Here is a 26,199-nt window from a genome sequence, read left to right as displayed (position 1 = left end):
ACAAAGTAAGCTAAGTTTGTTCCTTGTTTTATGACATTCTAGATGGTTGTAAATAGTGTTTATGTTGGGTTAATACAATGCCATTTGATTTTCACAAGCTTGTTTTGTTAAAAGCTTTCTGTCTACTCATAGTATCTCAGCATACTTTAAGGTACTTCAGGGAAGCAACTATTTTTGGAGAAGACTAAGATCCTTTCAGATACATGGAAGACACAAAGCTTAAAAGAGAAGGCAAAGGCCTCCCATCTAGTGATCCAGGCCACCCTATTAACAGGTAGGAGATCATGTTGCTACTAAACATCTAAATTATTTGATGCACTTGTTTGTAATATAAATGATACTGTGCCAGTTAAGTACTCACCATTCCAGTATCTCATAATCTTCTTGTACTTAAATGGAGTAAGTATCCATTACTACTTGGAACACTCATTTAGTCTGCTTAACTGACTGCTTAATGAGGTCTGGAAGGTAAAAGCTTTATCTGCAAAAATTCAATGCAGAACAAAGCATCCACAGAGTTTTATTCCCACCCCCCAAAGCAAAGTAGTTGTTTAGTCCTGATGTGAAAAGGAATAAAACATTCAGAAAAAAAACAAAATAACACAGAAAGTTATTGAATATTGTACTGTTAGAACTCTGGTTTGTTTTGATCAATAGCATTAGGCTTTCAGAATCTCTCCTAAAAGGCACTGATGATCTCCCTCATTCTCAGCAAATAATTTCTTAAGGATCTTCTGACAGCAATGAGTAGAGTGCAACTCCCTTAACCAGCTTTTTATGGGGGGGGGGGTTATAATGAGTTTGACTGATCTGTGTTTCAGCTCCAGAAGTACAGAACAGGACATCATTAACTGCATTCACTCAGGTTTAATTAACATTGGAGTCATCACTAAGCATTTAAGGGATACTGTCAGTAAACGCTGGTTATTCCCCTTTCACTCACTACTCATTTGTAGTTACAAGCAAAGCTCACAAAGCAAACTTCTTCTTATTAATCACAGCTATAGCACTGCTGCCAGTACAAGCTAAAACAATATCCTTCACCTTACAGATGCACAAATTGGATTAGACCAACATCTACAACTGCCATTGAGACCATAGAGATTATTTCTTACCATTTATCTACAGCAAATAGGAGTCAAAAAAACCCTCAGCCAGAAGTATTTGCTGTCTAAAACATTTCAAGTGAAAACATGGATCCTGTTTAGCAAAAAAAATACACTGCATGACAGCAGGAATCTGTTTCTTAAAAAGCTGCATTCCATAGACCTCTACTAGTCCAACAAGTGGCAAACACTGATTTGAACAAAATCTGACAGAAGTAATTTCCATGCTTCAAACAAGTTATGCTTATCATGTCCATTTTGCTGCTTGAACCCCCAAATTCTTATTAAATTGATATTTAGATTAAAAAAATAAAATAGATTTTCACTGATTCTGCAGCAAACCTAGCACAGCCTTTCATCAAAAATAGCAATACTCAAAGATGTGATACATAGCAATGCCTACATTTGCAGAAAGATCACTGACACCACTGAAAGCTTCCTTTTATTTCCTGTACATGCAGAAGGAGAAACTGAAAAACTGGTCAGTTATTCTGGTGGGGGAAAAAAAAAAATATATATATATATATACATATATATATATATATATAAAAGTCATTCTAGCAACCCAAACTGATCCACTTTCTTCAGTGTGCAACACAGGGCGTCTCCCAGAACTGACAAATGACTGTTTCATTTTGAGTGGTGTCATGATGAAGCATTCCCCCCCAAAAGGAAGTATGACAAAGAGCTGTTTCCTGTGTTCTGCAAACTATGTGGTCATATTATGCACACTGTAACTAACAACAGATGAAGTGTGTCTATGGTAAGGCATTTTTTCACAGACTGATATACTCAATCAGAACTAAAAATACAAACCAACTCTACCAAAAAATACCCCAGAATAAAACTGTTACACAAAATCCATAGATTTCTATAAATATTGGCTCTTTATTGTTCACAAAGGTCTATCCTGTGCTTGTGACACTGTCATGGTGTTCATTGTTTGGGCTTTGCTTTTTATTTTTTTCAAGGTTACTCATTCATTTCCCCTTTGTGATGTTCTTAGTAGTGTGACAGTAGCTGAATGCATTTGGTGTGCCAGTCACAGGAAGTGTCCACATTGGCAGTGTAATTTCAGGAGACAGCTGGCTTTATTAAAGACTGGATACAGTGAATTTCTCTATTAATTGCCAATGAGGCATGCTAGGAGCAGCCAAAAACTAGAGCAGCTCTTAGCCAGTAAAACTGAACTGCAGCCAGGGTTGGCTAGGTATACACCTTGTCATAAAGCAAAGGCATAGGTGGGAATCCCTTATTTCCCCTAACTCTTCAGAGATTACGTTTTCCCATTCTGTCATTCCTCCCCTCACCATTCATCACTGTTCAGGCAACCATGCAGCTGCTGTGAACCAGGCGCATGGTAAAACAAAGATATATAAAGCACAGAACAGTGCTGACCCATGAGTCAAATGCTCACCTATTCCTGAAATGAAGTAAGCTTTTACTTCACACTGGAGAACTTTAAATAGCCCTTGGAAAGAACTCAGTCTCAGATCAGTAGTAAACTGAGATAAAACCAGCTCTGAAACAAGACACCAATACAGTGTTAAAGTATTTCTGATTATCACCTATGACTCTGGCTAAACCAGTTTACTCATAACTACTGGCCAGGACTACACAGATAAAATAAGCACTACACCTTTCACTAGGACAGTTGGTGCTGCAGTGCTATCTTAAGCTCAAAAAGCACAGTACCTTTTATTTTAAGAAGTGTCTGCCCTAGTAAACAGCTCAGTTCCAAGATAATCTGAGGCCACAGAAACACTGCTGCATTCACTACTTAAGAGACACCTAAATCAATCAGCCAGTCCATACAATCAACCAGGTTGGAAGAGACCTCCAAGATCATCCAGTCCAACCTAGCACCCAGCCCTATCTAATCAACCAGAACATGGCACCAAGTGCCTCATCCAGGCTTTTCTTGAACAACTCCAGGGATGGTGACTCCATCTCCCTGGGCAGCCCATTCAATGCAATCACTCTCTGTGGCAAGAACTTCCTCCTAGTATCCAGCCTATACTTCCCGCAGCACAACTTCAGACTGTGTCCCCTTGTTCTATTGCTGATGATGAACAGACCCAAGATCAAAAAGTAACTTCCTTTCTGAAATGGACTTTTCCCCGTCACATCCAAACACTATCCTTGCCTGAGGCTGTTTTTAACATATGGTATATTGCCCTCTGAAAGCAGGTGAGAAAACTTGAGGTGTTTTGGAATGTGAGATTTGACAATGACAGAAAGCTGCTCCATGACCTTACATTTATGAAACTATTCCTTCCTGCTTCAGAAACACATTAGAACTGTCTCCTTTGAACTGCCTGTGCATTTATAAAGTACATCTGTATGCTGCAATTGGAATTCCTATGCCTTTGGTGTGTCTACTTTCTTTCCTCTACAATGTGGACAGCACAGTATTCATCTAGCTAAAAACCACTGCACTGAGAGTGCAAAAAATAGAGTCATACTTGTGGAAAAAAAAAAGGTTAGATAATACAATTAAGAACATACAGCTACTTCTAGTCTAGCAGGGAATCTTCAAGCTAAATAGGACTCATTAAGAAGTTTGATTTCTCTAAGTCACTGCAGGGGGGTATAAACCATCAATGGGGCAGAACAAACATTTATGAGATCTTATATTGCATTTTGAATCATAGACTCAATCAGGTTGGAAGAGACCTCCATGATCCAACCTATCTCCCAGCCCTATCCAGTCAACTAGACCATGGCACTAAGTGCCTCATCCAGGCTTTTCTTGAACACCTCCAGGGACGGTGACTCCACCACCTCCCTGGGCAGCCCATTTCAATGCCAATCACTCTCTCTGTGCAGAAATTCCTCCTAACATCCAGCCTATACTTCCCCCCGGACTGTGTCCCCTTGTTCTATTGCTGGTTGCCTGGGAGAAGAGACCAACCCCCACCTGGCTACAACCTCCCTTCAGGTAGTTGTAGACTGCAATGAGGTCACCCCTGAGCCTCCTCTTCTCCAGGATAAACAACCCCAGCTTCCTCAACCTCTCCTTGTAGCATTTGTGTGCCAGGCCCTTCATCAGCCTTGTTGCCCTTCTCTGGACACATTCCAGCACCTCATCTCCTTATTCCGAATGTTCAAATTCTCTATCAAAATTTCAAGAGCTACACAAGTGAGCAGACACATAGACAAACAGGATTGCAAGTTCAATACATAAATATTGACCTTTATATGGGTTTCACTAAAGATGATACTACTTACAAATAGTAAATATTCCAGTACAGCTTGGGCACCTGATGAAGAGTTACCTTAGTATATTGCAGTATGCAGTTTGGATTTGCCCAAGATAAAAGCACTAGTCATGCTGACCACAAAGCATAATGAACTCAGCACCGCCACTAACTTCCTTTCTGCAGCCATTGAATGGTTATTATCACAGAAGAAAAATTCCTGAGGCTATGGTTTATTTTGCCAAAAAGCATACAAGGAAGCAGATTCAAAATGAACACCATATTAACTTCCCAAAATTTGCCATCATATTGGAACCATTACTTTCACAGAAGATAAAAGACAAGCACAAGGCAGTAGTTGATGTAGATATTTTTAGAGATAAGAATTCCAAAGATGCTATGTATGCTAACTGCCTGCAACATATTCTTCTTCAAAACTATTTTACAATGAAATGATGATTAAAAAAAGTGAAACCTAATGTACATTTTCAAACCAGACATCTCATTTCAAGATAGCTTTTGCATATCTCTCAAAAGCATCATTTTATGTAAAACAGAAAAAAACCCCACAATGTAGAAACATGTTTTAGGCAACCAACTATGAATGCTCTTATCTCTCATTTCAGACAATCAAACACCTCTATTTCTTTGTTCAGCTACCTTGAACAGGATGCTTGATTTTTAAAAAAGCTCCCAAATTCTCCTGTTCATCTCTCTAAAACCAGGTTAGCATAGTCTTGGTTGCTGTGTATCACCTGAAGACCTCATCAGCTTCAGTTCTAAGTAAGAACATATAAGCCCAGGAGCTACTGTTAAGTTGCTGTATTCCAGTAGTTTCAACAGTTATTGATGTTTCCTACAGTTAGTAAATACAACATGCAAAAAGTGACAGCAAGTGGCATTTAGTTCTGTATATGAACTACAGATGTGAAGCTAAACAGAGAAAATCATGAATTATCACTGAACAGGATTACACACACTGTGCTTTATTGCTTTAGAGTGGAAACAGAAGTGTGGACATAGGAAACTGTTCCTAGACTGCAGAAGGGCAAAGCACAGGGAGTGCTCTGCTAAGCACTAGCCCTCTTTGTGCCAGTGTTTAATCAGTGGTGCTGACAGATTGTCAACACAAGTCTGAACTGGGAAGAGCAGTAGGCAAAGCACAGCAATACAGATTGCATCTAGCACAGCAGGGGATATGTGAACTGGGAATGACGTGCTTTGGAAAAGATGCATCAGTTTGAAATAAAAAGCTTTCCCACCTTCAGAACAAAGCATCTGGTTCCTGCCATTCCTGCAATAAGAACATTCATCTTGGCACTGGAAGGCCAGTTCTGGCATTCTGCTCAACTGAACTGATTTCAATCTCCCAGATACTACTCTGGACTAGGATTTTATTACTATTTATTTTTGCTTTAAACATGTCAATCTCTTCCGATTTCTTTCTTGTTCCCACGAAAAGATCCTTAGCTTCATGGAACTCATCTGCCAGGGCAGTCACATCATAAAAACCTGGTTTCAAGTAGTGGGCCAGGAACAAGCAAAGACTGTTTCCTCTATCTCAGTCATGTGTACAGCTGCTTAGTCACCAAGTACTCTTGATCTGCTAATCTGAGATAACAAGCTTCTTATTATGCTAGCTTGTTTGACATATAAAAATATTTGTACAGAAATAAGCATAAACATTTGACATACTTCAGTGATAAGTTTAATACCAGTTTTGAAAGTCAAGTTAAGGAAATGTAACAACTGCTGACAAGCAGCTCCTTTCCTATTTTATGCCTTATGCTGGAAGATGGAAAGGACCAGGCAGGACAATTAAGAACAAACAGGATAAAATTTCCCCAAAAAATGCTGTTACAGAGGGAAATTAATGTCACAGTCTCTATAAATGATCTAATTAATAGTCATACTATACACCTTTATTCACAGGAGTATATTTCAAGTGGATGTTCCCTGCCTATAAAACTGCAAAAACATCCAAAAGCTTTCCGAACTGCTATAAAAATGATACAGTTCTAATTTTGGCTATCAGTGTGTTAAACTCGCCCTTAACTGCTGCTCTGTATGGAAATGAGATTCTGGAATATTTGAAAGCTTAGTTACTCATCAACCATGGATATGAATTGTGACTCGCTGAGCTTACCATGTATTACATTCCAGAAGGTTTGCATGATGATTTGGTGTGTGTTTTTCTCCCCTGGTCCTTTATAAGTATAATCTTACTACAGTGAATACCAAAACCACAGCTTACTGGAATATGGAAAGACAACCCTGGAAGTTCACATTTGTTTATATCAGGAACATGACAGCTAGCCAGTAAAGCTTTCCATGATATGCACCAAAAGTATCTGCCAGAGTCCTGACTCATAAGCAGCTTGCTGGCTGTATTTAGCAGCAGAGGAATGTTTAGTTGATTAGCTCTCCTATAACAATAAATAATATATTATTGAAGTCTGTGGAAAGTACTGTTGGGAAATGTTAGTGAGTGTGATAATTCACACAACACCTGAGACTCTCTATTAACCAAAGGACCCACTAGGAAGCTTCAAATAATGTTTCAATTCTAATTGACAATTAAGTCATCTCCCTTATCTAAACACCCATGGGATTAAACTACTTTTAACTTCAGTGTATACAATCATAAACAAGTGACTATGTAATTACATGTGATTCAGCAACTCATCTCAAACTGATCTCACAAAAACTACACAGAAACAAGGGTATGTGCTCTGAATCCTAGATCTGCTGAACTGTTTTTTCCATCATAAACCAAATTTACGTAACAAGACTTCAAAAAAGAAAAAAAAAAATCTATGCACTATAGATTTATTTTACAGTGCTTTGGAGCACTACAGAAGGTGCTCCAAAGAAAGCACTGTAAAAAACTCTTACGGCATACTCTATTACCATGTCTGTCTAGGTGTGCCTCAGTATTAAGGAGAGCCACAAGAACTCAGACTAATCAAGAGCCTAAGCAACATGAAGTCATTGCTACTGGTAAAGTGCTGACTAATGCTGTTGTGGTTTGTTTTCAAGCAAGACAGAGGTCACACTGGATACTGCTGTGCATAAATACACTCATTCTGCCTTAGCCTGTTCAAACATGCTTATAGCCAGTGAGCATTTAAACAGCTTCCAAAGAGAAGTATAGTCTTGTACTGTTAGAAAAACATACTTAAGGAACTCTGTGCTTCGTGCAATCTGAAAGAGCCATAATACCAAACTATGTAGACTAGCCAGAAAATGATTCCTAATAAATAAATTCAGTGCACTCTCACTATATCCAGTCAGTCCTACTTACATCTGCCTAGATGTCATTCAGCATCTAACAAGAAAGTATCTCCATTTAATCGCACCCTTAAGGGAGAATAGAAAAACTATCAATATTTTTCCATCTTTCTGCTGAAAAAAAAAAACCCAAAACATTTGACAGTGCTTTCAGACAATCTCATCTTCCTTTGATTGCAGTGAAGTTGCAGTCACACCATTTCAGGAGAGATTATGAGCTAACTCACTCATTTTCTCCATACTTATAAGCTACCTCAGTGTTAACTCAGTGTACTACTTTCAGTCCCTCAAACCTGAAGTAGATTCTTTACCTTGGAGAAGTAACTTCAAGAGTTAATTTAATTGGCTAACCATAACTAGAAAAAATACTAAGCTCAAATTAGAAGATAAAAAAATATTGAAAATGTGAAAAAAAAAATCTGAGTTATACTGAGACTTAACTAATTCATGAAACAAAGTGCTCCCAAACATGAAACATTTCACAGCTATATTCAGTTCATTAAACAAGGGCAAAGAAAATAACTAACAAGACCGCAAATGCCATTTAGAGCCCACGGGATAATGTGAAAATGTCTATTTCAAGTATTGCATTAGATATAAAAAGGACAAGAAAACCAAGATCATTTACCACTATCTAAACTGGTACATTTAAAAAGAAACTTTCCAGAGAAGCTCTTCTGTTGTTATGAATCTCCAAGTATCATATCATAGGCTCACAAGATATTCGGGGTTGGAAGGGACCCGATGAGATCAAGTCCAAACCCCCTACCAGAGCAGGGCCATGCAATCTAGCACAGGTCACAGAGGAATGCATCCAGATAGGCCTTGAAAGTCTCCAGAGAAGAGACTCCACAACTTCTCCTGGGAGCCTGTTCCAGTGCTTTGTGACCTTTACAGTTAAGTTTCCCCCTGTGTTGAGGTGGAGCCTCTTGTGCTGCAGCTTACAGTCATTGCTCCTTGTCCTATCACAAGGAGCAAGTGAAAAGAGCCTGTCCACCCCCCCTCAGACATTAATAAACATTGATTAAAACTCCTCTCAGTATTCTCTTCACCCGACTAAGAAGCCCCAGGTCCCTCAGCCTCTGCTTCATGTAAAAGCAAGGCACTACACACGCTTTCATCCAAACCAATGTAGTACAAACCAATAGTACTACTAAAACATACCCCTGTTTTACAGGCCTTCTGGCAGCTGTCCTCAAAAGTTAGCACCTTCCTCAGCAGCTCAGCCAAGATGAGACAGCTGAGCCAGAGCAGAGAGCTGGACTCCCCAAAATGATAGCTAACTGGTAAAGGGATTTCACACTGCCCTCTTATCTAGCTTCCCTCTTATACTAGCACAGGCAAGGTAAACCTTACCTATGTTACATAAGGTGTATTTTATACCAGATGACTTATTCATGTGACTTAAGTGGATTGCAAGTTTGCTGTACTGAAGAGCAAGCTCCAGGAGATGAATAACAGGCAAAATAATTTCCTTATTGAGGGGATGAAAGCTCAAAAGGCCTTGAAGGATTTGAAGACACATTGTCCTCAAGAGTAAGCATTACACCATAGAACCACAAATTCCAGCAGAGACAGTAAGCATGGAGCTTCATGCCAGTGTCACTCCTTTCTAAAGGCACAATGAAGCCACTCTCAAAGTCTAGAATGACTTTCTAGCCAAACCAGGAAAACCTAACCTTTCTTGTGCCATTAGACACTTTCAGCAGCTGACTACATACTACCTCACTGCCCTCTCAGTTTCTTATTGCCCTGGTTTTCTTTCAAAAAGTCCTTTGGACGGTCTCACTGCTCTCCACTTGTGTACACAGATTACCCCTGGACTTCAACTCTTTCCCCCTGCTGTCTTCTTGGACAATTTAATCCATTTCAACACCATTTCTACTTGAGAATTGCAAGATAGTCAGAGAAGTAAAAACTCAGTAGCAATCATTCCTCTAAGACAAATCCCTACCTACACAAGAAATATGCATTTCTTGTACTGTCTGTATCACTGTATCATTGTGTCACCTTCCTACAATGCATCATGTAATAGAGCAAGTGCCTGTCACATGCTTGTGTGCATGGTTCTCCATCACTGAAGATTCACCAGAGGACACAATGCCAAAGGGCCCTGACCCAGAACCAAGCAATAGTACACACTGATCTGGCTGGCAGGCTTAACTTGCCACCAGCCTATAGACCTTGCTCTTTTAGCACAATTTCAGTTCATCTTGAAACACATGGCTGCAAATTGTGGCAGCCTGAATGCAAGAAGTATTATTCTGTAAGTCACTGCAGTAGAAAGGAAAGAGTAAAAATCTTTCCAACTGTTGCAGAATAAACTGTCACATCTCATGAATCAGAGCACATTTAGTGGAGAACTTACGGTGAGAGTAACAAGGATTTGGTATTATATTACTGTCAGTCTAGTAATCTCCCACTGCCATAGCTGTCTCCCATTCTTTATGCCACTGCAGACAAGTTAATTAGCTCAGTAGACTAATCTGGCAGAATACTACTCTTTTTCATCTATTAATTTATCAGATGAGGTTGCTGAGCAAAGATAATCTGCATGTGGATAAAATGAGGGAAATAAATGCCATTTATGACCCTGAGTTCATTTATAGTTAACTCTCTTGTGAAAAATCACATTCTCTTGCACTGAGCCTCAAACTCATCTTCAGATATTTATCCAACCAAAGATAGACAAGTGTGCATGTGAGGAGTAAGACTGGAGATAATCTTGCTTCTCACTGATGTTATTCTTTTACCACACTGTATATTCATTCATAGAGGACTAAGTCAACCAGCAACATTTAGGTTACACATTCCATAATTTTACATGTGATAAATTCCTTGTAAGCAATATTTAAGGAATTAACAAGCACAAAAGGAAGAATAATTCAGAACAAAACCAGCACTATTGAGTGAGAGAACATAATTTGTTTTTCATAAACTTTATACAATGCCACCTAGCTAGGTGATAAAGAAGCATATTAAACTTCAGAGCCAGGTTCTTCCCATCAGAAGAGCTAGACATACAGTTTATTTCAGTGGCAACTATTAAAGATTCTTACAAGTTAAACACACAGATTAAGTGAACCAAAAGCAATATAGGGAGCAAACCAAGTACATTCCTACTCAGGGTAATTTTTCTTACTCCTCAAAACAATAATACCTGCTTTTCAAGATACTTAACTAAGTAAACACTTCACATACAATAAAAAAACTGCATAACAAAATAGCATTGATTTGCCTACTAAATAAGTGTGTCATCAAAATAGCTGAGCTCCCTTTAAAGAAGCTGTTAAGTCATGTAGAAGTACACACTCAAATCATGTCCCCTTAATCTCTTCATACATAATTTTGAGTGTAGTTAAAACAGCTATGAAAAAAAACTTGATGCAGATCTCAAGATGGTAAACCCTCTATGCAGCGTACTTACTAATTGTGCTACACACAAGAACAGTCAATACAAAAAAAACCCTACGATCAATTTCTTCCTAGCAAGAGAAACTTACTAATGTCCTGAAAATTACCTAAGTTTTCACATAATTCTTTTGTTGAACAGCCTGAGCAAAAATTTCTTGACACAATCTTTTAGGCCTGCTTTTGTTCATCTGCTTGGAAGCTCTTCATTAGCATCTCTTAATGCCTTAAACATTTGTATCATAACAATCCTCTTCAACTACCCCCAGAAACTCACTCCTTGGAGCACTGGCTACAGTAAGATACATTGAAAACCATTCCACTGAGGATTAATAATATCCTGTACTGCAGATTTCTTATTTACTAAGCTTTCATATTACTTAGAGAAGCTATAAAGACAATGTGCCCATTACACACCTTTCTTTATAGAAGAAATAACTTAGAGACATTAACAAGTAGACCACCCTCACCATTCAACAAATAAGTTCTTCTGACCAGCCATGGGTAATTACAAGGCACATGTGCAGAGTTTGCTAGAGAATGGCTGCAATAGGTCATTTAGTTTCTGTGAAGTACTGGGAAAATATAGAAAAGCAAGATAGAGAGGTCTGCACTGCTAAATATGGTCCAAGGAAGCCACATAATAAATAAAAGCAATAGTAAACAAAAGAAGTTCATATTGAACTGCTGAGCTTTGTTTGAGAAGTAAATTGTGCTGCAAGATAGGAACATCAAAAGACATTTTCTAAACAATTTGGGAAACATACCACAGCACGATAAGCTGTACAACTCAGTCATCAGTCTTTAAGGAAACACACAAGATACAAGAAACAGAATCCTCCAGCAACCTCAAAAGGGAAAAAAAAGCCACATATCCAAGAAACATTTTTTGTTGCCTTCCACAAAACCACAGGAAATGATAGAATATGTTGTCTGAATTACAGTGTCAAACTAAGAACATACATAGGTACTTGGTGTACAAAACACTAAAAATAACAGGAAAAGTATAAAAATGTAGTAACTTTTACTAAAACACTGTATCCTAACCCATAATAATTGCTGGGGATTGTAAAGACACTGTATTGTTAAGAAGTACAGTAGCATATATGTGTAATATTAATACATACACTTGAAAACTGAGACACAGTGATCTGTAGCAATACCACCTTTTTTCCCCTTTCTCTTTGTAGGTCATCAGTAGCTGTTTCAGGCTGGGAGGGGAAAAAAAAAACCAAAACCATTAGTACAACAGAAAACACAACTATCGTCCATTCACATACTGCAACTCTGTCTCAAAACATAAAATACTGGGGAAAAAAGGAACTGCTGGAAGTTCTATAGGATACTCATTGAATAACCACAGATGTTTTATCAGTCAATTACACCTCTCTCTAAGCAGAATGAAACATTTAGAAAAAGGAAATCCACAACCTAACCTGAAAAAGAATTTAATGGTACAGAAATACTAACATTAACACTACCACAAACAGAAAATCATACCCAGACTCAATAAACAGAAGTTCCCCAGTAGCAGCAGGTCTAGGCTCTGTTTTGAGAAACCTTCTCCCTTTATACTGAGCATGGTTTTAGTTATACCTGTGGCAAATTCACGGCACCTGCCCTGAGTTTTGCCCCTCCCAGGTTAAGCTCCGGGCAAGCTGTAGGGTTGGTCTGAGAACCATGGGTGGTGTAGGATTCTAATCTAGCAAAATGAAAACAGGCAGCATAAGCGTTGTTCTATGCACTAAACAAAGAGGTAGAAGGTATTTTATTTGCCAACAATACTGAGAAATTACCACTAGCTGCAATGTTTAGATAACACTTGCGCTCAGGTAAGACTACAGATTGGTATTTGAATAGCAGGGGGGGAAACAGAGAATAATTTAGTAAGTAACTTTTGTGTATATCAATTGTTTTTTATCATTTGTTTATTTTTTTCTCTTGTCCCATAGAAAAAGTCCAATTCTAGAGATTTCTCCCTAATTTTTTTTTTTACATCATCCTCTGAAGTATTTCTGTGGAATTTGTTCATATACCTGTTGTTTCTAGAACACATGAATGGAACACAAATCCTGTTTTACTGTTACAACTTGACTAGGAAAAATAATTTGGAGAAGATAAACCTAGTCGTTATCTAAAATCATAAGTGATAAAGTTGGGAAAACAGAATTCAAATAAATTAACTACATGCTTCAGAGAATGAAAATGCTTTTAACAAAAAAGAACACGTTGCAAATATAAATGTTGAAAAGCAGATTGATATTTTGATTCATAAGTATTAGAGGAGGCTGACCGGGAGCAAGTTAAAATGACTAAAGAGTTGTTCAGATTAAAACCATTGCTCAGCTTATTTCTGAATTTATGTAAGTCATTTCAGTGAAGAAAGTGCCTGACATGAGTAGCCCCTGTGTAATTTAACAATGCCATGCTTCATTTAGCTTCAGTGCTTTAGGTTTTAAATTAGAACTGGACATAGCAAGTAAACTCCAGATTTGGTGGGACCACAGAGATTGTTAAATTGCTAACATATGCAACATAAGAACTTCTCTTAAACAATAGGTGGGAAGATGTGAACTTCCTCTTCCTATAAATAAGTACAGGCAAAATCTGTAAGCTGACTTTAAATTGAAATGTTCATAGCCTAGTAAGTGAACCATTTGTAGTCCTCTCACAGCTGGTTAAAAACAAAATGTAGCTGCACCAACACAAAAATAATGTTGTTGATGCTGTAATTCTTATCCACTTACTTAGAATTAGCTGTGATTTTAATGAACATTTTTGATACTGTTCATGACTGTAACATGAAATGTCACTTTAATGGTTAATAATTGTAATGTACTTTCAAATCATTAACAAATTTTGTATAAATATGATAGTAGCTTCTTGTGGCCATTTACAGAAACGCTACAGAATGTACAATTATTGTCTCTATCAGGCACAGAAATTATTGCTTTAAATAAAGCTTTAAAAAAACCCAAACCAACAAGTAGTTTTTGAAATTATTTTATCAGTGAGCGGATTCTCTCTTGATTTAGGTTTGCAAATAACTCATATTTATTAAGTAGGCAGAGAGAGAATGTTTTAGTAAGGTTATTTGTTTTAGAAAGTAAGGTTATTTTGTCAGTAGGTAGTATCTATTCATATGCAAATAATGCTCTTAATTGCTTAGTAGTTAATACTTCTAATCCTATTATCCCACTTGTTAAGATAAACTGTATACCCTGTGATTTTATTATTTGCCACATTCTCCTGCACTGCACTTAGATTGACTTCCTTCTGAAGAGATATTTGGGCTATTTAAAATTCCCCAATGCAAACAGATTCCGCCTGAACTGCAAAAAAGCAGAAAAGGGCAGGAGAGTAGAAACTGACTGTACTGATGACACTGATCAAAGAAACAAAGCAATTTGAAGGAAGTGTATAGCTCACCAGGAGTAGTGAAAGGATTGTGGTATGTTTTCTGTGGTAGAGTGGTTGTGTTAATGATACAGAATTTCTGGATGAAAAGCTGGGAAATGTACTAGTGGGTGACAGAGCAGCGTGCTTCCTGTCTGTGGTTAAGTTAAATACTGTCTGTTTCTCTTGTGGTAGTACACAGAAGGATTCTTTCTTTTTCCCCAGTGCACTTAGGACAAAGACTTAAATGTCATTCACTTTCTTCACTACTAGAAATGAGAACAGAACATTTCTCAAGGACTGAAATCTGAATAACTGGTTTGGTGACCACTCAACTACAGTTGTTTTATACTTGCTGCCGTTAAGAAGCAGCCTGTGCCATCTCTGGCAAATGGAAATTCTATCACTGCATTTACAAAATCCTGTAAACCTAAAACTCTTTTTTTCAGATAGAGTGTGTCTCTTCTGAAAACTTGTGTGATTGTATTGTTTTGTGTTTGGATGGAGGATGCTAGAGGAGTAAGTCCTTCTACTACTGGATTATCCAGTTATCTTCAAAAGCCTATTTTGTTATTAAATTGAGATATAAACCAGCACATGCTGGGGGAGGCTCAAAATACCTCATGCCTATCCACCTATGATAATTTTATTCCAAGATGTGACCTTTTTACAGGCACATTTGTCACTGTTAGCTGTTGTGGCTATATGAATGAGTACAACATTACATGCAAAAATATCTACATAGCAGTGGCCTTTCCCGGTTGCACTTTTTTAATGTTGGGAAATGATTTTTGTAAGCTGCACAGTTTTAAAATGCATTTTCTCCAGCGATTAAACCGAGTCAAGAACAGTTTGTACAACTACTAGCTTCTACCCTCAGGCTACACTATGCCTTTCTCAGAGATGGGCCAAAATACTGCATTGCAAAGCGACTGCCAACATGATCTGAGGTTTGTGTGGTTGCCTCAAGCAGAGTTGTGGCTTTGTGGTTTGTTGTTTGTTTGTTTTGGGGTGGAGAGGTTTTTCCCTTAAACTTTTCCTAATGGAGATAGCATTATTCCACCTCACTCTTTTTGCCTAGAGTTTCCTGCAGAGTAAACATGCTCAATAGACCATCAGCACACATATGGAGTGTTTATTTCTTGGTCCTGGAAACTATGTTTAAACACAATTCAAAGCTACTACTAACATGCTGGAATATGAATAAAAAAGATTTGAGAAAAGAACACACTGGATTTTAACTTCTTCTGAGGAGGCTGTGAAGTAAATGTAAGGACCCCGGATTTATAATCTATTAAAAAACAGATCTCCAGAAAATACTGTAGCAGTTTCCTACAACTCAAACAACAATTTTAAGTCACAGCTGAGCACTCTGTGTGGAAGCTTACAAAATATTTTAAAGCTGGAGGTTAAAAAAGTGTGACAGTAATTGTGCTAACCATTTGTCCCAAGACAGGAGGCAAATGGCAGGAGGAAAAGAGGAACTAAGAATACTTCTGGGGTTGTTCTTTCATCATACCATGTAGTTACAGCCTCTTTTCTCCATCACTTAGACAAGGGCACTAAAAGTACTAAATGCTTTGAGTTTTCCTTTCAATGTCATGGCCCTAAACCTGACATCAGTGCTTTCCCCCCACCCTGTTCTGCTAAGGACCACAAATATATTTCGGGTTTTACTTCACTTCTGACATGTGCATTGGTTTTCAATCATGCCATGAAGATTTTTTTTTAATGTTCTCTCTGCTGCTCTTGAATTTCAGAGGTCAGACCAATGTAAGTCATACTGAACACTTGTCTAAGGTAGTATGTTATTATGACTGTGCTAGTTTGAAGCAGGCTAGAATGTCTTCATGAGAAGAACTACGTTACAGGCTGTGGAAGGAAAACAATGGTGATGTCTACTTCCCTAATAGGTTTGCTGAGAGATATAAGAATCCAAACATTGATAAATGCACTCTTCTCCTGCTGTGGAGCTCTGAGCTGTATCTCTCTCTCTAACCTCACCCTCCATTTGTCTGACTAACCCTCTGACTGAACCTCCATTCTTCTGTGGGACTGGGGTAAGGCTGAGAGGGGTAGGGGGAAGGTGAAGGGATGGTTGGGAGCCCCTCCTGGGGACTCAGGTTTCTGGGAGGGGAGTTGTGTTTCTGCATTACCTTTTACCTTGTATATTTCTGTATGTAAATGTATACACTGGAAATATTTGCTTGTATATTGTGCTAAGCTGTAAATAACAAGCTTCATTCAATTTCCAGAGCTGGCTGAGTCTAGTCTGGGTGATTTCCAAAGTGGGGGGGGTGGGTGGGTGGTGGGCGGGCAGGTACCACCCAAACCATCACAATGACAAAATTGGAAATCTGTGTAGAAAAAACTGTTGATCACTTCATAGCTGTACTGAACTAGTCGTGCTACAGGGTTTGGATTAAAATATCTTGTATTTGGTTACAGATGCATCAGTTGTAAATTCTATTTTCTCTAACTTTGGAAAAACTGACCTTTCTGCTCCAGTTATGGGACTTTGTAGAGGAGTAACTTGACAGAGCTGGCCCATTTTATCATCTACTAACTTCTGCTGCAACGATTCTCCTCAGATTTTAACGCCCCTGCAAGTTTTAGAGCTGTAATTATTTGAAAGCTGGCGTTGTCAGATTTTATCACATTTTCACTGCTGGACTGTTTAAAAAACTATTTCACCCAGCACTCAGGTAAGCCTCAGAGACTGCTGAGAAATGCAGCTTCACGAATTACAGGCATGCTAACTGTGTGTGTATTAGAGATGGAGAGAATTTACTCTACAGATCTGACTTGCCTTTTTAAAAGAGCAAGGCCACTGAGGAAGCAGTGTCGTCTTGGGTCTCCTTTCATGAGGCAATCTAGTGTCTGTATTTTTGAACTCTAAAGCCTTTGTCTCACTGAACAACAGGTTCCTGATTGTTTTTATGGCTTTTCTCAGCTTCATTTAACATGCATAGACTCAGCTATACCAACAGAAGATCTGTACTTTTTTAAAAATAGACATTTTAAGACATCCATTCACGTGAGGTGTCCAATAATCAGGCATGTGATCCTTGCGTCCACTCCACACTGGAGTACCCATGCTGAGACCTTCCATTTGTACACAGAGAGGCTGGAAGGGACTCCCCAGTCCACAGAAATGGCTTGGGTAATTTTTCGCTGTTGTGAACCATGCTCACATGTAGATGACTCAGATACAGGGGATGAGTTCTCAAATAAGAAAAAAAAAAAATCCCATTGTTACCCATTGTGGTAACTAGAATTCAGTTTTAGTTAAACAAGCAGTTATCTTTAGTGTCTTTCCAAACAAGACAGATGCATAGACCTGTAGGTCAGCGCCAGTTCTATCAGAAACGCTCCGTGTGTGGTGGTCTGGGCACTCAGTAGACAGGGTCGAGCTCCTTCTTCTTGGACAGGATCAGATGGAGACAAGGCTTTTCATTTCAACATATACTGCCGCAGCCATCGCCACTCTGTTGCTTCCTCAAAAGCTTCGGCAGCTCCAGCTTTTTGCAGCCAACTTTGAAACAAGACGACCAAGCATCGGCCTCGGCCTTTCTCCTCCCGGCAACCTGAGGAACGACTCAGGTGGAAGCCCTCAACATAATCCACCTACACACCGGCTCCGTATTATTAAAGTCAGGGTCGGTGAGGTCTGTCTGACACTGCACCTTTCTAGTGAGCGTTTCTGCTCGAAACAGCCGAGGGCCGTCCCTCCCGAGCCAGCCTCCATCAGCCCTCTCCCCGGCGAGCGGCGGCTCTGCGCCTGCGCACCGCGCCCGCCCCTGCGTCACGACGGCGTCGGGCGAGGCGCATGCGTGGAGGTGCTCGGCGTTTCTAAGGCGCTGGATTGGGAGGAGGCAGTGGGGCAGCAGGACCAGGAACTGCTCCAGCTGCGGCTGGGAGGGGACCGGGAGACGCCCGCCGTTGCGTGTCGTTCCTATGGGGCCTTGAGGATATAGCCCCGGCTAGAGAGGGCTTTTCGGTTGGAGCTGGTGGGAGGATGGAGGGTCAGGCGGCTCCGGGAGCTGGCGGCGGTGAGGAGCCGCTGAGCTCTGCCAGGATGAACCCGAAGCGGGGTGGGCGCGCCGCGGAAGAGGAGAGCCGGAACAAGCCCAAGCTGGTGAGCGTGCTGTGGGGCTGGGAGGGGGGTAGAGGACGGGCTGGGGGCGAACAGGAAGGCGGTGGGGGGAGGAGGCCGAGGTGCTGGCTTATTGCTTCCTAAGTAGAGAATCTGGGGTGGAGGGGCGTGCGGCCGGGCCTGGGGGTGCTGGGCTGTGGAGAATTGAAGATTCTTTTTGTGAAAGGCTGTGATACGGGGGTTTGGGTGCTCTCTTGAGGGGGAGGTGACAGCTGGAGGGGGGCGTGCTGTGGTAACGCGCCGGGGGTGGTCGCTGGCAGGAGCCGGGAATTCCCGTGTTTTCCATGAGGGGTGTGATACGGGAGGCTTCCCGGCGGGATACTGCCGGGGCCACCCCTTTGGGAAGGGGTGCGGTAACCGCATTGTTCTGTAAGCAGGACCTGTTGGCGTAACCTCTCTTGTGCTCACCTTCTGAGTGAAAGGTCGGGAGGTTCTTTTTTTTCTTGCTTGTGTTGAAGCATCCAGAACGTCGGTGGTTGTGATGCAGACGGTCTGCTTTTCGAGTGAACTTTGGAATGAACGTGAAAATACTTGAGAAATCTGAGTGTTGTCCAGTCTTTCGGGAAAGATCTGACAAGTGTTTCAGCACACGTGCCCTCTTCAGAGCTGAATAGTTCGTTTGTTAAGCCTATGCTTTTTCCCATGAAAGAAAATGTTTCTACTTCCAGGATTGATAACTTGTAACCTAAGTCCGTTGCGAAGCCAGCGGCACTGGGTTGTGTCTCGCTTCATAAGTGGAGTGCAGCAAAATCAGTTACTGTAGCGGTGTTTTCTTTTAGTTGTTTACTTCTGTGGCGCTGATTTTGTTTTAACTTGGATCAACTCTTTTTAACTCGGTTCTCTGGAGAATTTTCAAGAGCAGCAATGAAATGGACACTTAAAACTTACCTACCATTAGTTACCGAGGAGAGTACTGCTCACAAACTTTATGCAATCTGTGCAAAGGTTTTCACAGATTATGATAAACCTGCCAACATGTGCTCCCACCTTCTGCTCCTTTCGTTGAGTGTAGTCCAGCCGTCTTTGGCTGATTAGCCTGAGAATGGTGGGGGTTTTGTGTCACGTAAAACTGAAGTTAGTATGAACGTGGGAAGGTGTTAAATTCATAACTTAGGAGGCATTGAAAAGTTGCTGAAAGTTACAGTTTAAAAGGATGTCAGAGAGAGAGACTATAAAATGACTTGAGTGTGCTTATATTAAACTGACCATGTGTATCTTGGCAAAAAGTAACCAAATATGGTGTCTTGTTTTGTTTTATCGTGTTACTGAAAACAAACTTGAACTTCCTTGCAAAGAGTAAATAAAAATAAACTTCTTAACAGAAACAAGAAGTTTGTTTATATTATTTTTACTGTTTCCTACATAAAGTAGTAAGGCTGCTTGAAGGTGACTGTAGGGGAGTGTTTTAAAAACCACATGGGGAACTGCTTCTGTTAGAAGCTGTGGATACAGGTTTGAATTTTGCTCTAGCAGAGGAGAGGACTTTGTTCTGGAAGAAATACAGCAGTGAGCTCAAAAATATCTTAAACAGGACAATTATTTCTATTGTGTGTTCATTTCAGTTATCCTAGAATTACTACAGTAGACTTCTATTGCTCTATTTAGTGGAAATGGTATTATTTGACTTCATATGCAGTCACATGCCTTTGTTTCTTGGTGGGAAGATTACAGTCCAGCAGCAAAGTGGTTAAGAGTAGTGGTGTGTTGCTTGAGTAGGATAACTTCCAAAATACAGGTTTGCCCTGGGAGAAACTGACTAGCCTCTGACAGAGTGAATGGGGTTGAAAGGGAAAGTTGATTTGTTTTTCTTCTGGACTTGATGTACGCATGCTTTGTGAAAGTGACATGAAAGAGGGATGTAATTCTGGGGATGAGAAGGGGTGGGATTCAGATATGTTTCAAGTGGAGACAGAATGGATAGCCAGATTTAACAATTACTAAAAAGAAGACTCTAATGGGGGAAAGGCTGTTTACCTGGTATAGGAGAAAAGCTTTCCAAATTTTACTGGCTTTTATTTGGAATGAGGAATTGGTTCTGTGAGGGCTAGCAATGTCGTTAGGTACTTGGAGAGTGAACTTGTACCTCTTCACTGTGCAAGCAAGATCCAGGTATATTTGGGACTTGCGTAAGAGAAGCTGTACAGTTGGGGCAAGTGTTGTTACTGAGTTTGTGTACAAAGCTTTTCAGAGTTTGGTGTGCAGATTTTCCTGGTTTGGTTTCATAAGTTACAACTCATCAAGTTTCAGCGGAGTTACAGAGATGAATCAACCTGCAGTTGTCAGTGTCAGTTTGTTGTGCGTGATTCAAGGAACTCTACAGTGTGCTGAGCCTGTCTCTTTTTCAGAACTAGCTTCACACATTAAGTGGAGTGCTGAACAAGGGCTTGGTGGGAGAGGCTGTGCAACTACATGTAACAGAGGATTTATTTTTAGTTCCTGGCATAGCAGCTGAAATTAGGCAAATCATTGGGAAGAAATCTAGGGGAATGATTTTTGTGTGATAGACTAAAAATGGCTCTGGATGACAGGGAACTGAGAAAGCAGAATTCATTATTTGGGGGGAAGGGAGGTTCTAGAAGGAGAAGGGGGTTGGAGTTTTCTGTTTCCCTGTGCTTTCTCATATATCAAAGTAGAGGATGGCCTACAGAAGCATAGTTCTTTGGTGATTCTTATGTTTGCTAGTTGTTTTGTGGTTTGTTTTTTCTGAGGACTGAAGCCTGATCAATGGGATTTATTCCTGATTGTCAGGAAGCAAAACTAGGCTGTCAAAAGAAGATCTGCTATAGAAAAGAAAATGATAATTGAAAGCATTTTTCTGTAAGATACTCAATGTGTACGTGTGTATGTGCACAAATAACTGAAGTTGGGCTATATTCGAACTGCTAATTCATTTTTTTCTGCTTTAGGTCATTTTCACAGTCATTCCAGTTCCACATACTTGGTGAACATGGCAAAAGTGTACAGAGAGAATTTAGTTCTGTGTTTTATACTAGTAGTGTGTAAACTGGAGTACTTCCCTGTTACTTGGTGTCTGTCTTAGGTGTCTGATGTGTCCTTTGACATGTCACAGCTGCTGAAAAAGCTGTGATTTCATTTTTATCCCCTCCCCTTCCCCCCATGTTTTACTGGCACAATGACTAGAGGTGGGACTATGTGCTTGATGTTTTCACCATTATTTTTGTTTACAATGAAATGGGCAGTAAAAATGAAATTGTTTTGGCAAACAATCATCTGATCCCATGCCAGCCCTGAGAATAGGCTGGCATGAGACGGCAGGGAGCACTTACGTTCTTAACTGGATTTGGCCGTGTGCTTGTTTTGCTTATTTAAAAGTATGCTTGTTAAACTAGAGGAAACAGACTAAATGAAGGTTGTCAGGGAGATTGCTGGGATTCCTATGTTTGTTAATCCTTAACTTAGATGTTTGCTCTCCCTAACACTTCAGTATCACATGGGAAGTACATAATTCTGTTGGATACTTAGGAAATCAGTAAGTTCTTGAAAGTGTCAGACCTAATTTAATGTAGGTTTTGTAGCTTAGCTGAACCCAAAGTCTTACCAGGGTTTTTGTCTTTTAGTTGACAAGGTAAAGCCAGGCATTTTATAGAAGTTCATAGTCGACAGAGGATGCAAATACGAGCAAGAGGAGTTGCTGGAAAGGGGACTTTATATAAGGTGTGTGGGGTGTGTGAATCATTTGAAGGATAATTAAGCATTGGTTCACCAGAGACACCAGAATCCCTGTTCTTGGAGATTTTCAAGATTTGGTCAAAGCCTTTATCAGGCTGATTTGAATTCAGTAGTGGCCCTGCTTTTTGGATAGGCTTTTAGACTAAACTGAGAAAGGAATGAGATCCTTTGAAACATTTGTGATTCTGTCAGTCAGGACTTGAAAAGAGGTGTTGTGACAAGATTTGTGGTGCTTTGTTACTGTTAGAACCGTGGCTAACTGGAAGTTTGGAAGTTCATATGGCAAACAGCTTCAGAGTTGTGGCTTTCTTAACTGAAGTTAATATCATGTTATTTTAGTATTAGCATAAGTAGAAACGTTTCTGTGCATGTAGTGGCAAGCGCCATGCCAAAAGTATGCTCCGTTGCCCTCAGGTTTGTGGGGTGGTTGTGCAGTGATACAAATGATAAACTGATTCTTTGAAAGGAGCTGGCATCTGAGAGTGGTACTGTCTTGAAAAGTAAATTAGAGAAAAGATTTTGTGAACGTGAAAACCAGATTGTTAGGGTAGGTGAGCTTATTCAGTTGGAGAGTAAGTGGATTTGGTGATTCACACAAGGAGCAACCAATACTTTGTTCTAAAAGCAGAACTTGTTTATACTTAAAATACTGAAGTATTTTAAACCTTGTGAGCTGCTGAGATGAATCAAAAGCTCCAAGTACAACCTTCTGAGTAATCTGCCATAAACTAGCATCAAACAGTGGAATAAAAGCTTTTATCAGTTAGCTTGAAAACAGAAATAAGCCTAGTGCACTTGAGAGGATAGGTTTCCTAGCTCTCACCCCTATCAGCACACGAGCCAGGTGAGTAGAATCGGTCACTGTCAGATAGGCTATGTGCCGCAGGATCTACATCACACCATCACCTTTGACTCTTCAGGTGGTTTGCCGTCATTCTCCTATGGAGAGAGAATGTGCTCATGACAAACATCTAAACAGGTCATGTGTATACTGCATGTGTAAACTATGAGTCAGGCTGAGCAGAGATTTTTGGCAAGTGAAGAGATATCTTACGTTTGACATCATGCTGTCTCTGACTGAAATGAGCACATGCCTGCAGAGAATTCTTACTTTAAGTGGATGCTTGAGGAAGAAGTGAACTGAAATGCTTGTGTTAGAGAAAACTTTTTGCCTTACTAGGGAAAACCCAAGATATTCCAGCAAGTGAAGTTAGGGTGCAGCTGCTGCTGAGAAGTAAAATTACTGCTTTGGAAAAATTTTGTTGTGTTACTGCAGATTATATTGAGGCAAAACGTGTCTGGTGCTGATGTCTAGGTAAATGCTTTAGCTTTTAGTGTGGATTGATATTGACACTGTTTAAATGAGGTGATGGATACAGTGATAAGCCTGTCTGCTTGTGGTAATTAAACTTCCTGAACTACTGCTTGTAAGATAAAACCTTAAAGCCATTTTCTACAGTACAGGAAGCTCTGCAAAAATTGCAGATTTCAGCTAGGCAATATGGCCAACAATTCACATAGAAGCAGTATTTTCTGTGGCTGGATGCACTGTGGTGCTGAATATCCAAGTTACTGCAGCTGAACTTTTATTTTTGTACCACAAGTAGCCTGTAGAGGATGATAGCAACACCGCAATTGCTGATGCCCTGGTAGAGGGAAAAGATAGGCTTAAAAATGTTGAGTGGTTTACAGGATAACTTAATCTTTTCTGCATCAATTGCAGTTCTTTGGAAGTAAGAAATAATGGCTGGTAACTTTCCTGTAGTTCTTTCCACCAAAGAGACACTACTTGCTGCTGAAGCAACTGAGAATTTCAGTTGGTTGGTTTTCAGTTTACTTGTTCAACCTTAAAACCACAAGAAGTTAAGCAATTACTAAAATGAATGTTTTTATGCAGTCTCTTGTAACTTGTATATCATGGCCATTCTTTATATTCCATATTTTATTTTGATCATTTAGTAACTTGATTTTGGAGGAAATAAGTTTTTAGTTATAAAGGGTAGTACATAAAGGTAGTCATAAAGAGTAGTATGAAGTTGTGGTGGTAGTACAGATAATTTGGAGAGAAGAATGACTGTTGAAAGACTTTCTTTACTATTATAAAGTTGCAGATAGAGCTTGCTTGTTTCAAACTTGCACGTTATTTTTTTATCACACTGATCTTTTAATTTGGATTTTATGAATGAAATAACTTTTTCCTACCAGATTGGTGAACATCTCTTAAGTTTCCCATGTTCAAGTGTAATTTTCCATCAGGCAGATAAATGGAATCTTGCTTGACAGAAGTAGTATTAAGACAGTCTACAAAGCAGATATATTCTGCTTGTTAACTACTAATTAATTGCTTGGTGAAAAGATGAAATGAGTGTTTTTTGAGGCAGCAGCATAGACTTCAGTGATTTTCAGCGTAGACCTTGGTTCTCTGGCAGATTTATGTGTGGCAGTGGAACAGTCAAAGTGTATCCTTCATTATTTGTTGTTGTTAGATTACTTTCTAGAACCAATCAGACTAGTGTTATAGCATGCTAGAATTCTTCATGTTCTATGGGTGCCTGGTTTATCCACCAGCACTATTCAATTATGATTGTGTCTGCTATGCAGCCTTCTTCTGATAGCTGTTTAGTTGGATGTGGTGTGAAGCAGCACACTGAGTGCACATGGGCATATCTGAATAGCATCTGCTACGGCAGTTAAATGATGTTGTAGCCTACATTATGATATAAACTGTTGACACATTAGATTTATCAAAATCAAGAAATACCTTGGGAATTCAGTTCTGGAACGGGCTTACACATGGGAAATGTATGGCTTGATACAGCTGCTGAAGGCCTTTGGTCAACCTGGGTGTGGTAATATTTGGTCTTAAGGTGTAGTGCATACCATAATACCACCACGCCTTCTCTGTTATATAAACAAAAAATGTTGTGAAGAGTTTCTAACAGATGTGGGCTCTTCCTGTGTAAACATGAAACTGACTTACTTTGCTTATTTCACACTGCTTCGAGTGAGAGTGGGGAAAGACAAAATTCAAGGTGATGCATGTGCAGGGTTAACTTTCTTGTAAAGGTTGCCTTGGTCCTTGTGGTGATTCTTAGAGTGAATCATCAGTGATAAGATGGTATTTGAGACAGTGTTAGGTATACTGAATGTGATGCATGTTTGCTGCTTGTGTTGTCAGACACAGGGAACATCAAAGATGGGGAAAAAGGGGTTTATTATTAAAAATAGTTAAAAATGTGTACTTCATAACAGCTAAGTGTGCTTAGAAAGTGGAAAATGTAAGTGTAAGAAGTCACCAGCTGATTTAAACAAAAATAGACCTGGAAATAATCCTGCCTTCTGTTTCTCTGTGTATATAAATACTTTATTAACCTAGATACTCTTAACTGCTCCCCTAATTTTACTGGAAATATGAAGTTATTGTCTTAGAACAAATGAGAAGTATTTAGTTTACCCTTTTATGTGAGAAGAAATGTTGGAGGAGGTGCTTGAAGAAAATGAAATGTTCAAAGCAGTGCTACCTCATAGCTTAGAACACATGCCTAAAAAAACTCCAAGAGTGAAGTTTGAGATGATTGTGGAACTCCAACACTTGGAGCTGTGGGACTGTAGCCATACAGCCAGTAAAGCAGCAACTGCAATTTTTAGCTATGTAGGCTAAAGGAATTTCAATTAAGGCAGTGGTGGGTGCAGATTGATCTATTCTCTCCTGTTCATTTTGGGTTTTCTTGGGGGTTTTGTTCAGGGATTAGCTAGTCAACTGTTGATAATTTCGTCCTGTATGGGATCATATAAACAGAAATTCATCATGATGTGTATTTAGGCATGAGAATGAGAAGAAATAGTGACAGACATGCAATGTTCTGGAGGGTACCCATTTGTCATAACTAGTTACATGGTTACAAGTGGCCCTGCATAAACTCGTGTTGTTCTCTGGGGTGGCTGAACA

At 39.7% G+C, this 26,199-nt stretch overlaps 1 protein-coding gene and 1 long non-coding RNA gene across 11 annotated transcripts in view; one reads left to right on the top strand and one right to left on the bottom strand.

Moving 5' to 3' along the window:
• LOC135183892 (uncharacterized) overlaps positions 1 to 12,579 on the bottom strand; it is a 94,121-nt gene extending 81,542 nt beyond the window's left edge. For 8 of the 9 annotated variants that reach the window (XR_010305758.1, XR_010305755.1, XR_010305751.1 and 5 more), the window contains exons 1-2: positions 12,509 to 12,579; positions 12,136 to 12,219 (exon numbers count right to left, since the gene is read on the bottom strand). This is a non-coding gene — a long non-coding RNA (uncharacterized LOC135183892). The remainder of the gene's footprint in view (positions 1 to 12,135; positions 12,220 to 12,508) is intronic. The other variant, XR_010305759.1, reaches the window with a different exon arrangement.
• Positions 12,580 to 17,062: 4,483 nt separating this feature from the next.
• The window catches only part of DIAPH2 (diaphanous related formin 2), a 249,982-nt gene continuing 240,845 nt past the window's right edge, over positions 17,063 to 26,199 (top strand). The window contains exon 1 of one of the 2 annotated variants that reach the window (XM_064159196.1): positions 17,063 to 18,542. In XM_064159196.1, coding sequence (XP_064015266.1) covers positions 18,423 to 18,542 — 120 coding nt within the window. In that variant the 5' untranslated portion in view covers positions 17,063 to 18,422. The remainder of the gene's footprint in view (positions 18,543 to 26,199) is intronic. The other variant, XM_064159197.1, reaches the window with a different exon arrangement.

This window comes from Pogoniulus pusillus, chromosome 19 (genome assembly GCF_015220805.1).
Source record: "Pogoniulus pusillus isolate bPogPus1 chromosome 19, bPogPus1.pri, whole genome shotgun sequence".
Lineage (NCBI taxonomy): Eukaryota > Metazoa > Chordata > Aves > Piciformes > Lybiidae > Pogoniulus > Pogoniulus pusillus.
The sequence above is the reverse complement of the archived record's forward strand: the minus strand, read 5'-3'. Positions and strand labels throughout refer to the sequence as shown.